General features: G+C 36.3%; 1 protein-coding gene across 1 annotated transcript in view; it reads left to right on the forward strand.

Moving 5' to 3' along the window:
- Positions 1–19120, forward strand: part of Rock1 (Rho-associated, coiled-coil containing protein kinase 1) — a 119430-nt gene that overhangs the window by 67206 nt on the left and 33104 nt on the right. Inside the window, exons 12-19 of the mRNA XM_013014887.1 lie at positions 642–730; positions 2116–2164; positions 6860–6995; positions 8547–8638; positions 8737–8983; positions 13675–13781; positions 15667–15817; positions 17934–18094. Of these exons, the coding sequence (XP_012870341.1) occupies positions 642–730; positions 2116–2164; positions 6860–6995; positions 8547–8638; positions 8737–8983; positions 13675–13781; positions 15667–15817; positions 17934–18094 (1032 nt within the window). The remainder of the gene's footprint in view (positions 1–641; positions 731–2115; positions 2165–6859; positions 6996–8546; positions 8639–8736; positions 8984–13674; positions 13782–15666; positions 15818–17933; positions 18095–19120) is intronic.

Below are 19120 nucleotides of genomic sequence, written 5' to 3' on the forward strand. Positions count from 1 at the left end.
GAGGGTTATGATGGCTTCATAGAACGTGTTCGGTAGTGAGCTTTCTCTTTCAATTTCATTGAAGAGTTGGAGGAGTATTGGTGTGAGCTCTGCTTTGATCATTGTGGGTTCTTAACTGATAAAGATTGTCCAGACACTGATGGCTCATGCCTATCATATTAAGTATTCAGAAGACTGAGATCTGATCATTGTAATTTGGAGCCAGGACAGAGACTGTTATCTCCAAATAAACAGCAAAAAGCTGGAAGTGGGAGCCATGTCTCAAGTGGTACCATGAGTGAAAAATCTGAGACCCTGAAGTCAATCCCCAGTAGTACACATACTTATATATAAACATTTGTACATATTGGAGTATCATGCAGTATTTTAGTGTGTGTATATATTGTATAATATTTAAATGCCCTCTCATTTGCTTATACCTTATTATATGTCATTAATTTCATGAGAACAGGGACCAAAACTTTATAATGCCTTACATAGTATCTGATATATTAGTAAATGTTGAAAAATACTTAAGTTCTTAACAATAAGGAGGAAAAGGACAAGATTAAATATTGTTTAAATATGCATAAAATTGTAGCAAAAACTTGTTTTTTTAAGTTCTCTATAAATATTAGAATGTTTTCTTTTTTCAATTAAAGCAAGAAAGTTTGCAAAAAACAATCTACAAGCTTGAAGAACAGCTACATAATGAAATGCAGTTAAAAGATGAAATGGAACAGAAGTGCAGGTAAAACATAATCATGTTTTTATTATCTAAAATGGTATGTCACACATACTTTAAAGCTATTACTCTACCCACTTGAAACTAGATGGAAGTGAGATGAGTTTCTACTGAGAAACAAATGAAAAGTGTTTAGAGTATTATTGAAAAGTAATATTTTAGGGCTGAGGTTGTAGCTTAGTGATAAGAGGCCTTGCCTAACGTGCACAAAACCCTGGGTTTGATTCCAAGTCCCACAAAAGAAAGGAAAGGAGGGAGGAATATTTATGTTGGCATTAGTTATACATGTATTTTTCTCAGGCCGGCAGTTCAAAGTTAGGCTTAGCAGACAAATCCAAGAAACTTCTCTCCAGTTAACCATCAAAAAGCTGGAATAGAGGAGTGGGTCAAGTAGTGAGAAAAAGCCATGCAAAAAAAAGCCAAGCTGTAGTGAGAAGCCCCAACTTTAAGTCCCAGTACCACTGTGCATGCACCCACACATATAGAAACACAAAGAACCTCTGGTTAATTTGCAGAACTTGGCATTTATTTAGTTAAATGGGAAAAGGGAGAAAGAAGTAAGGATAGTTCAGTCTTAGGTGATCTCAGTTACTTGGGGACTCAAATTGGTATGAGAAGTAGGAGTATGAAGCACTAGGTTATATTTGAACATGCTGAATAAAGTATTTGATGAGACAACCACGTGAACATGTTGTTTATATAGGTTTGAAGGTCAGAATTATTTGAGCCAAAGAAAACAAATGGTGATATAACTTATATACTTTCAGCTGATCTCAGAATTTTCTCACATTGCTAAATGATCATGTGCCTTAGTTATTTGTATGTGCCACCTTTCCTTTGTATCGAAAGTTAAATGCCAAATTTTTGTATATTAGAAAACATTGCATGAGGGAATTGGATAATTATTTAGCTGGGGTCCTTAAACTTGGGTCAGAAAAAGTGAAATTTTTTTCCTAATGAACTAAAATCCATCATTTCCTCAATCCTGATTTCAGTCAACAGTACACAGCAAGTAAGCAAAAAACTGTAAGGATTTTTTTAAGTTACCAATGGAAATCATAGATATTTTCATATAGGTTTTACATTTCTCTGCATACTATTTATGTTCATCATTACTTGGAAATTACTGATACTAGACCATGTGATTTAACACTAAAGAAGCACACATATTACTGAATTATGCATGTTTTTTTTAAGTTACAATTGTATGTTAGTGTAACTGGTTTCTTTTATTCTTTGTGTATTTTTTATGCCTTTAAAAATATAACTTTAGAAGAAAGGCTGTAACCTTACATGGACTGAGTCCATGCCACAAAAAATTACTAAATCTAGTTTAATGAGGGGTATACCTATTAACCCAGTTTTTCTTCGTATTGCTTTTGTTTTTGCAGAACTTCAAACATAAAACTAGACAAGATAATGAAAGAATTGGATGAAGAGGTACTTCTTTGTTTTATAAGATGAAACTTTCGCTCAGATATTTTTTTCCCTTTCAGATTACTTTCTGAGAAAATTTTATTTGGATTCTATTATTGAAATGTTAGATAGAATCAGAGAGTTAAGATAAAAATTTCACCATTCATATTTCAGGTTCAGATATTATTCTATGACCACAATGAAATTTTACTATATATAAATTTCACTCCATTGGTTCTTTATAGTTGGAAACTTGGAGAAATTAATCAAATTGTATCTTGCTTGGGCTTGGTAATTCATTACTGTTAAGGTGAGCTATTTAGGAGGCCAAAGAGAGATATAGGGGATTATGGCTCCATGCCAAGCCAGACAAATCAAGTTATCAAGGTCTCTTCTGAACTAAATTGGATATGGTGGCGTATACTTGTCATTCCATCTAAGCAGGAAGCATAAGAAGAATTATAAGAATTATAGTCAGCTGGGCGCCAGTGACTCACATCTGTAATCCTAGTTACTCAGGGGGCCTAGTTACTCAGGGGGCTGAGATCTGAGGATCGCGGTTCAAAGCCAGCCTGGGCAGGAAAGACCATGAGACTCCTATCTCCAATAAAACCACTAGAAAACCAGAAGTGGTGCTGTAGCTCAAGTGGTAGAGCACTTGCCTTGAGCTGAAGAGCTGAGGGACAGCGCCCAAGCCCAGAATTCAAGCCCCATAACCGACCAAAAAAAAAAAAAAAAGAATTATAGTCTACTCTGGCCCAAGCAAAAGCTTGAAAGCCTATTTCAAAAATAAAGTCAAAGGGTTGCCAGTATGGCTCAAGTAATTGAGCACCTGCCTAGCAAACACAAGCCTTAAATTCAAACCCCATTATTGAAAAGAAAAGAATCTGCAACTATGTCAGAGAAAAACATTGGGAAAGGGAGAAATCTAATTTAAAAGGATTAATATTAACATGATCTCATTAGTAATCATGTAATCAAATAGAAATATTTTGATTTTTAAACTATTGATCTTTTTCGTGATTGCCTACAACAATGTTTTGTTAAAGAAATATAATATAAGTATTAGATTAGTTGGACATTGGTATCCTATATCTAATGAATTTCATTCCTCTCAGTCATCTTGTAAATTTCTTTCTGTTGTGTATGTGAAAACTTCCTTGAAAAGTACACTCTATAGTCTCTTATTACTTGTCCTTATCATTATTAGATTTAGTTGCAGATAGTTTTCATGTTGTCTGAAGATTTTCTTGCATATGTTGGTGCTTTATTTTCTTTCATTTGTAGCTTTGAATATACAAGTAGTCATGTGTAGACTTTGGTAACATTTTTCTAGCTGAGCATTGGTCAGTAGATACTTAGTATTAGCATGTATTTTATTCTTAAGCCTTTAAGGAATACTTTTAATTATAAAGAACTAAATGAAATAAGGATAAATATACACTTTCCTTTTGATTTTTTTTTTTTTTTGAGAGGAGGGGATTGGTCGTGGGGCTTGAACTCTGGGCCTGGGTGCTGTCCCTTAGCTCTTCAGCTCAAGGCTAGTACTCTACCACTTGAGCCACAGTGCCATTTCCAGTTTTATGGTGATTTATTGTAGATAAGAGTCTTACAAACTTTCCTGCCGGGGCTGGCTTTAAACTGTGATCCTCAGATCTCAGCCTCCTTAGTAGCTAGGATTACAGGCTTGAGCCACCGGCGCCCAGCCTACTTTTGATTTTTTTTTTATATTTGTATATTAGCACATAAAGGCAGAAAGTTTAATGCTGTTTGATACAGTTCTCTATATGTATAGAGGAAATATTTCAGACACCTGTAAACGGGGGTGGGAGGGTGAGGGAGGAGGGTTTTATTGAGATAGAAAAACTGTAGGCTTAAGACAATAATAATCACATTAAATAAAAATACCAGCCAAGTGATAGTAACTCATATCTGTAATCCTAGCTACTCAGGTGGCTGAGACCTGAAAGATTGGAATTTGAAGTCAGGCAAAGCAGAAAGTCTGTGATACTCCATTTCTAATTAACTAGCATAGCAAAAATGCCAGACTAGATGTGCCAGCCCTGAGTAAGAGTGCAAGGCCCTAAGTTCCATCCCTGGTACTGGCACAAAAAATTTAAAAAAAGAAATACTGTCAGAAGGAGTTGTAACAGTGCATTAAAAAAAAAAAAACATCCACACATGTATACTGTCTACAAGAAACTCTTCAAATATGAAAAATTGAAAGGATAGAAAAAACATATATAAGCCATGAAAAGAAAGTAGTAGTAGCAAGGGCAGTAATCATATCAAATAAATAGAGTGAGGGGCTGGGAAGGTGGCTCAGTGGTAGAGCGCTTGCCTTGCATGCCTGAGGTCCTGGGTTCAATTCCTCAGCACCACATAAGCAAAAAAAAAAAAAAAGCCGGAAGTGGCGCTGTGGCTCAAGTGGTAGAACACTAGCCTTGAGCTGAAGAGCTGAGGGACAGCACCCAGGCCCAGAGTTCAGGCCCCACGACCGGACCCAAAAAATAAAATAAAATAAAAAATAAATAAAAACAAATAAATAGAGTGAAAGAAATTGACTACAGCGCCAGTTCACCAAAAGACATAGGCAGTCTTGAGCAAAAAAAGCTACAAAAGCTGAAAAGAGAAAGATAAATCTGCAAATTGTTACTGACTAACACTTCTCCAAACACATCTGCAAATATATGTGTGAATTCAGCAACACCATTTACTGACAGGATTTATTCAACATTTAAAAAACTCTCCAACAACAGTAGAATATGCATGTTTTCAATATAGACTATATCCAGAGCTATAAAGCAAACAAATTTAAGACAATTAAAATTTTCTGACCAAAGTGATATTAAACTAACAGGAAAACAGAACACATAGACACCAAAAAAACATACTTCTGAATAACCCATAGATCAAAGTAGTAGTCTCAAAAGTGAAAAAGTACATTAGAATGTTAACTATATTTTCAAAGCTTTTATGTTCTAAAAATTGCTATATGTTCATTTAAAAAATGCTTTAAAAATACATCAACATTAGAGACACAGATAACATAATGCTAAAAGGAGAATGTGTAGCATTAAGTGCTTATATTAGCATGGTGGTTAATGCCTCTAACCCTAGCTCCTGAGAGGCTTAGGAAGAAGAGAGATCAAGAGTTCAAAACCAGTCTGGGCTATATAGAAAGTTCAGTCAGCCTGAGCTATATAAGGAGACCCTATCTCAAAAAAACAAAAGGGGCAGAGATAGCCAATCAAATTTCCTATTCTATGAACCAGCAAAAGAAGAAATAAACAGAAAACAAATAGAAGGAAGGCAACATAAAGATAACAGCAGAGATTAATGAAATTGAGAATAATGTAAAAAAGTCACTGAAATAAAAATCTAGTTTTGGGAAAGATTAATATAACTTAAAATCCTCTAGCAAGACTTACAAAAGGAAAAAAGAGGAGACACTAAGTTTTTGGACTGAATCTGGACTTGTTACAGATTATAAGAATATCAGAGGACCTAAAGGTAATATTATGAATAATTTTTTGGGGGGGGTCCAGTTGTGGGGCCTGAACTCTGGGCCTGGGCTCTGTCCCTCAGCTCTTCAGCTCAAGGCTAGTGCTTTACCACTTGAGCCACAGCACCACTTCCGGCTTTTTTCTTTTTGCTTATGTGGTGCTTAGGAGTCGAACCCAGGGCCTCAGGCATGCAAGGCAAGCGCTCTACCACTGAGCCACCTTCCCAGCCCAAGTTTTTGAGTTTTTTGTGTGCTATCCCTATGTTTGTACTCGAGGCTAGTGCTCTGCCACTTGAGCCACAGTTCTACTTCCAACATTTTGGAGATAAGAATCTCACAGACTTTCCTGCTGGTTTAGAATTGGGTTCCCCTTGCTTTTCTGTTCACAGCTGATTTTCTGCCACTTGACCTATACTTCAGTCCAGCTTTTTTTTCTAGCTACCTAAGAGATAAAATCTTGTGGACTTTTTCTGCCTAGGCTGGCTTCAAACCTCCATTTTGGGTAACTCAGTTTACAGATACAAGCCACCAGCATCCTGCCTAAGTAGTTACTAGGATAGGATGTGCTTTTATTTTATTATATTTATTTATTTTTTTTAGTATAGAGTCAGTTTTATTGTCAACTTTCATGCTATTAGTAGGGACTCTTCCAGAGATTAAAAACAAACAAAAAAACTAAAAAATGTAATAAAGGACTAGAAGTACAGCTCAGTGGCACAGCACATGATTAGCACAAACAAGGCTCTATTTCTAATCCCCACTAACTGGTGTTAAAACCAAAAAGTTTTCAGTTTCCATTTGCATTTGATTTGGGTTTTTTTGTTTGTTTGTTTGTTTGTTTTTTGGTGCCACTACTGGAGCTTGAAATCAGGACTCTGTGCTACTAGAGCTTATACCTCCAGCCCTCATCTGTATTTGTTTTTCAAAGCAAAGTACTCTCTTTAAATAGATAAGTAGTACAGGGCTGGGAAGGTGGCTCAGTGGTAGAGTGCTTGCCTTGCATGCATGAGGCCCTGGGTTCGATTCTTCAGCACCACATAAGCAGAAAAAGCCGGAAGTGGCGCTGTGGCTCAAGTGGTAAAGGACTAACCTTGAGCTGAAGAGCTGAGGGACAGTGCCCAGGCCCAGAGTTCAGGCCCACAACCAACCAAAAAAAAAAAAAAATAGATAAGTAATACTAATTGCAATGATAACTTTTGTTATTGCAATTTAAGGGAAATCAGAGAAGAAATTTAGAAACTACAGTGTCTCAAATTGAGAAGGAGAAAATGTTGCTACAACATAAAATTAATGAATACCAAAGAAAAGCTGAACAGGAAAATGAGAAGAGAAGAAATGTAGAAAATGAAGGTAAGTTGTTACTTATTTAGAAAAGTGCTAAAATATATAGGCAAGTGCTTAGGTAATTCTAGCTTTTGGAATTTTTATAAAACACAATTTTCTAGATATCTGATAGGTGGTTGACTGAAATTCAAATTTATGAAGCCATAATCCTAATACACTTCGTGAGTTCCCAAAGCCCAGATCACTAGTTAAATAAATGGCATTCCAATGTCAGTATTAAGTCATGTTTAGCTACAGTTGTGCTGTTAACCATTTTGTGCAGCTGTAGTGACCTGGAGAACTTTAAAGAATATTGATGCCTAATCCCCAGGAATGCTAATTTTATTGGCATAGGCTAGTGTCTTAGGTATCTTTACACTTTGATTTTGCTTCTGCTTGATTTTCTATAAATAATAGTATACATTCAATATGATGAATACATAGGTTATTTATATGCTTAAAATGGTGAAAAGTGTAAAAAATGTAAATGTAATTGATGACATAATACAATTTTGTATATTACATTGTAGAATACTGCCCCTTATACAAGGAAAAAGCATTTAGGTTTAAAATGAGTGTGCATGCATACATGAGTATGCATGTGAAAACATGTATTTATAAATTTGATTCTGTATTAGGATATCGATACCAAGTATTGGGAAAGAAATACAAAAACTAGTAATAGTTGTTGGTAAAGGAAAGACCCTATTAAAAGAATCTATGTGGGAGGAGGAAGTTTTATTCTATCTTTAGTATGTTTTAATTTTTTTTACCACTTTTAAAACAATAAACTATTCAAGTAATTGTATTATTTAGAGACAAAAGGAATTAAAAATGTGGCTCCAAGGGTAGAGAGGCAGTCCTGAGTGAAAAAAAACAAAACAAAACACAGCAAGAGTGCTAGACCCTGAGAGCAAACCACAGTACTGGCACAGAAATAACAAAACTTCTTCAGAGCTAAGACAAGAGGCTAAGACAGGAGGATTACTGAAACAAGTGTGGCTGAGACAAGAGTTGATCATCAGTCTGAGCAACATAAAGAGAACTCATCTCAAAAAAAGTTAAAAAAGAAAAGACAATATTATACCAGTAGATGGGCCTGACTAAGACAATAAAATAATTTGAACTATAACAGTGCAAACATTTGTTTTGCACTATAAATTATAAACATTTGCTGTACTTTTTGGTTAATTTAAAAAGTACTTCTAAGCTGGGTGCTGGTGGCTTATACATGTAATCCTAGCTATTCAGGAGCCTGAGATGTGAGGATCATGGTTCAGAGTCAGGCTGGTCAGGAAAATCCATGAGACTCTTACCTCCAATTAACCACCTGAAAACTGGAATTGGCACTATGGCTCAAAGTGGTAGAGCACTAGCCTTGAGCAAAAAAAGCTCAGGGACAGTACCAGGCCCTGAGTTCAAGCCCTATGACCAACCAAAAAAGAAAAAAATATATTTCTAAAGATGGATTTGGAATTGGTGTAAGTTGAGCTGATTAAAAGTAAATGCCATTTTAAAAAAGAGATTTCTAGTTTTCTCCTGAAAAATGTTATTGCTACTTATTTTTCCATTTTCTAGTTTCTACATTAAAAGATCAGTTGGAAGACTTAAAGAAAGTAAGTCAAAATTCACAGCTTGCTAATGAGAAGCTGACACAGTTGCAAAAACAGGTAAGTTTGTCAAATGAGGTTTCTTTTCAAAAGTAAGAATTGAAATAAATGTGATTGTATTTGAATCAGAATTTTGTTTTCTTGTTCTTTTTTAATAGCTAGAAGAAGCCAATGACTTACTTAGAACAGAATCAGACACAGCTGTAAGATTAAGGAAGAGTCATACAGAGATGAGCAAATCAATTAGTCAGCTGGAATCCCTGAATAGAGAATTGCAAGAAAGAAATAGAGTTTTAGAGAATTCCAAGTCACAATTAGACAAGGATTACTACCAGCTGCAAGCAGTATTGGAAGCTGAAAGAAGAGACAGAGGTCATGATTCTGAGATGATTGGAGACCTTCAAGGTAATACTTATTTTTATTAGGTAAAATACAGATAAGAAGAAATTTCCATTTAAGTACCTTTTATTCCCTTTAGTACAAGGTTTAAACAGAGCTTAGAGCTTGCTTAGTTGGTACTCTACCACTTTTTGCCTATTATTTTACAGATGGAGTCTCATGGACTTTTCTGCCTTAGCTGTCTTTGAATTGTGTGTGATTCTCCAAATCTCACCTGAACCATTTATAAGTCCACAGTTTAGTTGTATTATTGTTATTCTGCTGTAAGCATTATCCATGTTTAGAATTTTTTGTCATCTCATAGTAAAGCTGTATCAATAAAATAATAGCTTCATTCTTCCCTAGTTCTGGGAGTAACCACTATTCTACTTCAAAGCCTATGAATTTGACTATACATTGCTCGTACAAGTGGTAGCATATGAATATTTGTCTTTTATTTTTTATTTTATGCATTTTTTTTACTATTTTGTGCATGTATGCATATGTATGTGTGGTGTTGCAGTAGAATCCAGGGCCTTACATGCAACTCAAATGGTTTATTACTGAGCTACATTCCAGCCATCTTCTTTTGTTTTTTTAGTTCTGTTAAAAAACATAAAATGTGCTAACTAAACAATGTATAAGGTATCACATTGGTCTCTTAAAGAAAACTACTTTGATAAAACTAGAAATAGTTAACATTCTTTCTCTTTCAAAATAATTCCTACATACATAAATAACATTGGAATTCCTGCACTCTTTCACAGGTATCCCTATGAGGTAGGTAATGTCAGTATTTTCCAATTTTTACAGCTAAGTTAACCTAATTGAACCTAATTGAAAATGTGCCTAATTTAAAACAGTATTACTCAAAGTGAGAATAATCCACGCAAAGAGGATTATCACTTTTAAATCCTGGACATTCTTTGTGCATTCTTGGTAGAAATAGAAACTCAATTGCAGAAATAAGATTAACGATACCAGATTAACAGTCTTTGTGATTGAGTATAATTAACAGTGAGTAAAAGAAAAAAGTTATCGATAGAATTGTTTATTCTCAAAAGATGGCTGACTTCACCTATTTTTCTATTTTCTATTAATATTAGGTACATAGATACATGTGGAAGTTGCCAGACAGACATTTTAGTGAAAAATTGGCAGGGGTGAACAGGGAGTCTGGTATAACTTTAGTTACTGATTGGAACATAGTTTGTGTCTCTTGGGGCTTGATGATTAGCCATATTTCTATGAAGAGAGGTCAAGGCTAGATTTTGTAACTATGGAAACAGATATTAGGCTGTCTCATTGGTTCATAGCTAAGGAGTGTTGCATGGTCTTCTTAGGGACCAGTCTTAAAATAGATCTAAATAAAAAGAAGGAAGTAATTTTTTTAATATATTAGGAAAGCTTTATACTTCCTTAAATCAAAATTTTCTAGGCCTTTTTGCTCAGGATAGTAGTAATTTGAAAGTCTCTTTTGTATCTATAAACCAAGGAAGTTTAAATTTCAGTCTGGGTTATCTCTAGATACTCAATTCTTAAATTCTTTTTTAAGTTTATTTTCTGTGAACAAGCTTTGGGGAGCTTCATTCAACATAGTGGCCGTCATCTGTGCACTAATCAGGAGCAGTTTGTATGCGTGCATGCATGTGTGCCAGTTCTGGGGCTTATGCTCAGGGCTTGGGCTAGCACTCTACCACTTGAGCCAGAGCTCCACTTCTGGCTTTTTGGTATTTTATTGGTTATATCAGAGTGTCACAGACTTTCCTGCCCAGGCCTCAGATCTCAGCCTCCTAAGTAGTTAAGATTATAGGCGTGAGCCTCCAGTGCTCCATGATCTAATTTCTAACTGAATGTAATTTTTAGATATTGGTGGAAGTTAAGAAAAATTCATAGCATGAGCATATTTCATTGTTTTCATGCCTCTTTTGTTTCAAATTTAAATGTACAACTTCTAAATATCAATATATGTGTAACAGTGCATTTATTCTTTTTTTTGGGGGGGGGGTCCAGTAGTGGGGCCTGAACTCTGGGCCTGGGCACTGTCCCTCAGCAATTCAGCTCAAGGCTAGTACTCTAACACTTGAGCCACAGAGCCACTTCCAGCTTTTTTCTTTTTGCTTATGTGGTGGTGAGGAATCGAACCCAGGGCCTTGAGCATGCAAGGCAAGCGCTCTACCACTGAGCCACCTTCCCAGCCCCTGCATTTATCCTTATAATACTATAAGTTTTACATTAATTTTTTAATGTCCATAGAACTTCTGTGTTCCTTAAGTGTAAATGTCTTCTAGTTTAGAATTATGGGCTTCTGGCCCATTTGATTTAATGTACTCCATATGCATAAGTGGGCAGAAACTTCTTTGTATAAAGGCAAAGTTCCCAAGTATAATTGGATAAGAAATATCCTAGGTGCAGTGGACCATATAAGATCTCTCTTGTGTGTTTCTAACTTTTTATATCTATTCAAAACAGGAAAAAAGAGTAACATTCTTAGCTTCAGATTATTGCAGAAACAAGCTAGGCCGTATATTGCCAGTATTGGTCTAGTCTTAACATTTGAGTCTGCCATTGCAAAGTAAGCTTCCAAAAGTTCAGGCCACAGAAGCTTAATGAAAGGGAGTGGACACAAATCAAAATGTCATAGAAGAATAAAAATTTTAGTAAGTTTATCTATGGATTCATCAGATTAAAATGAAAAATGATAAATTTTCTAAATGTCAAATTTTAAGTTTTATTAAGAAAACCTATAGTATTGTTTGATTATTTTCTCTTTTTATTTGAGAAAATTTCAAATACCACAATGCTCCTTTATGGGCTCATCATTCCACTTCAATCATCATCTAATAGCCAGTCTTGCATTATTTTATTTCCATCCTTCCCACCCTTAAAATCTTCTGACAGTGAAGTCTTTTGAAACAAATCTCAGATATCACATTGTTTAATTTGTAATAAATGTATTTCTTAAAAATAGGACTTTTTTAGTTTTTTTGGTACTAGTGATTCTTGGTATTAGGGATTGAGCTGGAGGCCTTGAGCTGGTTGGGCACCAGTGGCTCACGCCTGTAATCCTAGCTACTCAGGAAGCTGAGATTTGAGGATAGCGATTCAAAGCCAAAGCCAGCCGGGGCAGGAAAGTCATCTCCAGTAAACCACCAGAAAACAAAGTGGTGCTGTGGCTCAAGTAGGAGAGTGCTAGCCTTAAGTGCCCAAGCCCCATGAATAACAACAACAAAATCTTTTTCAGAATAGAAATATACCAATTTCCATAGCATCTTCCAAAAAATGACCAGTGAATTTTTAAAATGTATTTATGGGCTCATGAATTTAAATATATGTATGGGAATATCTTCAAGTAGAGTTAATACCCAAAGTAGTCTTGGATAGTATCCTTGCTTTTTTGTCATTTATAGATTTTTTTCAGGATTACTTTCTAAACCTGAAAGAACCCATTTTCCAAGAGACTATAGTATACTTAATGACATATGACTTTCAAGGACTATCAGTTAAGATGGTATGTTAGTAATTACTACTGGGTTGGGTAATTTTAATGGACAAAGGTTAGAATTTTTTTTGTAATTTCTAGTTTACTGTACTACAATCAGACATTATTGTGTAGCGTTTCACTTTTTTTTTGGTCATTTGTGGGGCTTGAACTCTGGGCCTGGGAGCTGTCCCTCAGCTCTTCAGCCCAAGGTACGTGCTCTACCACATGAGCCACAGTGCCACTTTCAGTTTTCTAGTGGTTAATTAGAGATAAAACTTTCCTGCCCAGTCTGGCTTTGAACTGTGATCCTCAAATCTCAGCCTGCTTAGTAGGATTATAGGCATGAGCCACCGGCGCCCAGCCGAGTTTCACTTTTTTTTTTTAGGCTTAGTTTATTATGCATTTTTATTTTGTTTTGAATATTTTTGGAGTATTTCAAAATATTGTAGGCTTTTCATTTAATCTCTCTCTTTTTTTTTGTCAGTCGTGGGGCTTGAACTCTGGGCTTGGGCACTATCCCTGCGCTCTTCAGCTCAAGGCAAGTGCCCTACCGCTTGAACCACAGTACCACTTCCGGTTTTCTAGTGATTTATTAGAGATAAGAGTCTCACGGACTTTTCTGCCCAGGCTGGCTTTGAACTGTGATCCTCAGATCTCAGCCTCCTGAGTAGCTAGGATTACAAGTGTGAGCCACCAGCACCCCAGCTCACTTAATCTCTTATAATTAGTTTTATCTCCATCAGTTTCTTTTTTTGGTCTGTCATGGGGCTTGAACTCAGGAGCCTGGACGCTGTCCCTGAGCTTTTTCACTCAAGGCTAGTTAGTGTTCTACCACTTTGAACCACAGCCCCACTTCTGGTTTTCTGGTGATTAATTGGAGATAATCTCAAGGACTTCTGGCTTTGAATCATAATCCTTAGATCTTAGCCTCCTGAGTAGCTAGTATTTTAGGTATGAGCTACTACTATTGATAATTTTATCACTTAATACTATGTTTACTCTCTATACTACTAGGAAAACTCTTTAAGAAACTATTTCATCAAGAAAATTAATATTTTTAATCTTCAAAATTCTGAACAGAAAGAACTCTTTTTTAGTGGCTCAGATGGATGGTAGAGCTCTTGCCTTGAGCTGAAGAGCTCAGGGACAGCACCCAGGCCCATGACCAACAACAACAACAACAAAAAAGAATTCTCTGTTAGTGGTAATTGGTTTAATTTTTCTCACTTGCTAGCTCGAATTACATCCTTACAAGAGGAGGTGAAGCATCTCAAACACAATCTTGAAAGAGTGGAAGAAGAAAGAAAAGAGGCTCAAGATATGCTTAATTACTCAGAAAAGGTACTTGACTTCAGTTGCCAATTGGGATGATACTTAGTGGTTATTAAAGACTACAATGTGGTTTTGTACAGTGACATTCATTCTTTATGTCATATAATTACATTTCTAAAAGTTCTTATGTTTGGTTGAGGATGTCTTATTTAAAAACCCTCTTTATGTATTATTTTTGTTGGTACTCAAAAGCATTGGATATGTAATGTTTACAGATCATCACAAATTGGTTGTAAAGAAATTTTCATAAAGTTTCTTTCTACTTCCTTTGTATATGGATAAGATTATTTAGCAAAATAGAAAGGACAAGTGATTGCTCTTTGTATTTAGATTTTTCTTAATCAAAATTCCATATATATAATATATATATATATATATATTAGGTTTAGATCCCACATATGGAAAAGAACTACATGTTCTTTGTCCTTCTGAACCTGTCTTACTGTGCTTAACATGATGATCTCCAGTTCTATCCATTTACCAACAAATGCCATAATGTCATTCTTTGTGGTTGAATAGTACTGCACTGTTTATATATACCACATTTTCTTTCAGCATTTATTAGAATGCGTAAAGAAATCTAGAATCTGGGCTGTGGAGGTGGCTCAGTGGTAGAGTCCTTGCCTTGCATGCATGAGGCCCTGGGTTCGATTCCTCAGCACCACATAAGCAGAAAAAGCCGGGAGTAGCGCTATGGCTCAAGTAGTAGAGTGCTAGCCTTGAGCTGAAGAGCTGAGGGACAGTGCCCAGGCTCAGAGTTCAGACCCCGCCACCAAAAAAAAAAGAAATCTAGAATCTATGCATAGATTCTTACAGCATCTGATCTGATTCTATAGCTTGGCTGTTATTAATAGTGCTATAGTAAGCATAAGTGTGCAAATGTCTATTATACTATTGTATATTACTTCTAATATGCCCTGATTATTTTTGGAGACAAGTCTCTCAGACTTGCTTGGGCTGTCCTCTAGATGAAACACTTTATCCCCTGAATAGCTAGAATTGCAAGTGTGAGCACACTCAATTGTGCCCAGTTCTATTTTTAGTTTTTTTTGTTTTTTGTTTTGGGTCTGGTAGTGGGGCCTGAATTCTGGGCCTGGGAGCTAACCCTCAGCTCTTCAGCTTAAGGCTAGCGCTCTACCACTTGAGCCACAGCGCCACTTCTGGCTTTTTTCTTTTTGCTTATGTGGTGCTGAGGAATCGAACCCAGGGCCTCAGGCATGCAAGGCAAGCACTCTACCACTGAGCCACCTTCCCAGCCCTATTTTTAGTTTTTTTTAAAGGAACCTCCAATTAACTTTCCATAGTTGCTACACTAATTAACATTTCCACTGTAGTGTATAAGTACTCCTTTTTCCTCACATAAAAATAAATGTGTAAAAAGAAAAAAACGTGACTATAAACACAAATAAGATAAAATTTAATATTTTTTTAAAGATAGTAGCAAAAGTTAAAAAGTAAACTGTGGGGGCTAGGAAGGTGGCTCAGTGGTAGAGCGCTTGCCTTGCATGCCTGAAGCCCTGGCTTCGATTCCTCAGCACCACATAAGCAAAAAGAAAAAAACCAGAAGTGGTGCTGTGGCTCAAGTGGTAGAGGGCTAGCCTTGAGCTGAAGAGCTGAGGGACAGCGCCCAGGCCCAGAGTTCAGGCCCCACGACTGGACCCAAAAAAAAAAAAACTGTTGATGGTCCAGAAAATAATCACAATGCAATGTGCTCTGTGCCTGTCATAGTTAATTGTTCAGATGGTGGGGGGAGGGGCATAAAGAAAAGGTATATTTTGCTTTTGGATATGTGTTTATAATTATAAAAATAACTATCTTGTGAGATATTAAAAGTTTGAGATTTAATCATGTGCTTATAACAGTTTATTACATGACTGTCATTTCAATTTTATAGGAAAAGAATAATTTAGAGATAGAGTTAAATTATAAGCTTAAATCATTACAACAACGGTTAGAACAAGAAGTAAATGAACACAAGGTTACCAAAGCTCGTTTAACTGACAAACATCAGTCTATTGAAGAAGCAAAATCTGTTGCCATGTGTGGTAAGTGTCACTTTCTACAATATCAATTTTAAATAATGGCTACATTTGGTTATGACCCGAACTTAATTTTATAATAGAAAATCTAAATTATAATGTAGGAAAATATGCCCTTTTTTAAGGGCTATGCTTCCATTCTTCTTTAAATCACAGAGTTTCCTTCTAACTCCCTTATGCCACTAACCTATTTTATAACAGTTGAATCTTGTTGGAATGATAGGAAGATAGTTAACGGCCATCTTGGGGGGACCCTGTCTCCATAAAAGATAGTGGAATTTCTCTTTTATCCCAGGTTTTCAGTCCTTTCTTTGATTTTCTTCCTGATCCAGTCTGGGCCTTGTTACTAATTTATTTGCTTTTTTGCTTTGTAGTTGCAGTTTTTCTTTTCCCCTGTACTCACTGTATTACGTTTCAAGCACAGTGGTGGCTCAGTTCAACAAGTTCCCAACCTACCTTTTTTTTTTTTCTTCTTTCATTTTTCAAGTAGTTCTTTGGTGGGTGTAATTTATGGTTTTAAAAGATTACTCTTTTTTCAACATAACGTACATCTCATTGTTGCGATAGGTCCACCTGTATCCCTATTTAAACAACTTTGGCGCAGGGCCGGAGGTGGGGTGGGAGAGATGAGAAGGTATGGTAAGGGGAAACAAAGGAAGAGGCAACAATGCTTGATAAGAAATGTACTCATTACCTTGCTCATGTAATTGTAACCCCTCTGTACAATATTTTCACAATAAAAAAAAATAAAAAGGACAAAAAAAAATTACTCTTGGCCAGGCGCTAGTGGCTCATACCTGTAATCCTAACTCTTCAGGAGTCTGAGATCTGAGGATTGTGGTTCAAAGCCAGCCTGGGCAGAAAAGTCCCCATGAGACTTTTATCTCCAATAAACTCCAAAAAAGCTGGTAGTGGTGCTATGGCTCAAGTGGTAGAGCACTACCCTTGACCATGAAGAAGCTCAGGGACAGCACCAGGTCCTGAGTTCAAGTGTCAGGACAGGCAGGAAAAAAAAAGATTACTTTTACAGCATCTGGAGAATCCTTTCAAAAGTGGTAATAGGGGAATTATAGCACTATAGACTGTATACTGTTTGTGGTAGCAATGGAAATAAGTAGAGATAACTAAGGACAAGAGTTGTGATAAATTAGCCTGACACTGGTGGCTTTTGCCTGTAATCTTAGCTACTCAGGATGTTGCAATTTTAGTATCATGGTTTGAAACCATCTCAGGCAGGACAGTCCAAGAGACTCTTACCACGTGGTAGGGCACTAGTCTTGAGAGAAAAAGCTCAGGAACAGTGCCCAAGGCCCTAAGTTCAAATACCAGGACTGCCATACACAAACATACACATACATACATATGTACATAAATACACCCTCATACACAAACACAAAATAGGCACTTCAGTATAAACTATCTTCTGTTAATAATTAAAACAGGTGCTACAATACTGTGGAGTTCATCTGAGTTACATATATTAGGTTCTTTCATAAGTGTAAGCCTCTGGAAACTTCTAGGATGATGTAAGGTGTAGATTTATAAGCCCTTTTCTACTTTAACCTGATATACCTCCAATTTTATTCTTGTTACTCTACTGTCTTTTTCATGATATGCCTTTCATTTTCTGGGCTGGAAAAGTTACTGAATAACTGGGTATTAGATATGTATATATATGTATTATACATTATATATAAGATATATTAGATGAGGTATTATTTCGATATTACATTTTATAACTTTTAGAGATTCTTTTTTTTGGGGGGGGACCCGGTTGTGGGGCCTGAACTCTGGGCCTGGGCGCTGTCCCTCAGCTCTTCAGCTCAAGGCTAGCGCTCTACCGCTTGAGCCACAGTACCACTTCCTGCTTTTTTCTTTTTGCTTATGTGGTACTGAGGAATCGAACCCAGGGCCTCAGGCATGCAAGGCAAGCACTCTACCACTAAGCCAACTTCCCAGCCCCAACTTTTAGAGATTCTAATCATACAAATAATTCAAATAACATTAAAACTTACAATAGCTCTGTTAAAAAACCAATATAAAAATAATGCAAACATTTAAAAATAATTTAGACTATGTAAAGTGAAGGTATTAACTCTTCAAATACATTTTTTTGTTACAGAAATGGAAAAAAAGCTAAAGGAAGAAAGAGAAGCTCGAGAGAAGGCTGAAAATAGAGTTGTTCAGACTGAGAAACAATGTTCCATGCTAGATGTTGATCTGAAACAATCTCAACAGAAACTGGAGCATTTGACTGAAAATAAGGAAAGGATGGAGGATGAAGTAAGCAATATAGGACTTTTTTTTTTTAGTTCATTAAAAGAAAAAGTCATAAATTAAGAAGTCATTATGTATAATTTAAACACCATAGAAATGATTTGAGTGAAATACCAACTATATCTGTGTTTACTCCTATGTGGTCATCCTGGGACTTAGAATTTTCCTTTCAAATAGTTAATTCACATTCATTCCATAGGATCTGTTTCATTTTGTATGATGACAACTTTATTGAAACATCAGAGTTTCTCCACAAAGAAACTGACCATCTACTGGAAAAAAAAATTTTTTTTTTGTCCGTTGTGGGGCTTGAACTCTGGGCTTGGGCACTGTCCTTGTGCTTTTCAGCTCAAGGTGTGCGCACTACCCATTGAGCCACAGTGCCACTTCCAGTTTTCTAGTGGTTTATTGGAGATAAGAGTCTCACGGACTTTCCTACCCGGGCTGACTTTGAACTGCCATCCTCAGATCTCAGCCTCCTGAGTAACTAGGATTACAGGTGTGAGCCACTGGTGCCGGGTTTGAAAAACAATTTTTTATAAACTATCCTGTTACACCAAAGAGATTGCTTATAGATTTTCTTAAACTTTTAAACTACAGGGAAAATGGCTCAGTGATAGAGTGCTTGCCTTGTATACATGAGGTTTGATTCCTCAGCACCACATAAATAGAAAAGAAGTGGTGCTGTGGCTCAAGTGGTAGAGCCCTAGCCTTGAGCTGAAGAGCTAAGGGACAGCGCCCAGGCCCAGAGTTCAGACCCCATGATCGACCAAAAGCAAAAAGTTAAACTATATTCTTAACTGATTAGCTTGATAAGAAGAGATAAAAATACATTATATTTAGGTAGGTACTATATTTACTTTAGAAATTATTTGTAAGTAGAAAAATCTTCCCAAGGCTTGACTTGGACAGCAAACAGTACAGATAAAATACTAATATTGAGGGCTGGGAAGGTGGCTCAGTGGTAGAGCGCTTGCCTTGCATGCATGAGGCCCTGGGTTCGATTCCTCAGCACCACATAAGCAAAAAGAA

Source organism: Dipodomys ordii, unplaced genomic scaffold (genome assembly GCF_000151885.1).
Source record: "Dipodomys ordii isolate 6190 unplaced genomic scaffold, Dord_2.0 Scaffold25, whole genome shotgun sequence".
NCBI lineage: Eukaryota > Metazoa > Chordata > Mammalia > Rodentia > Heteromyidae > Dipodomys > Dipodomys ordii.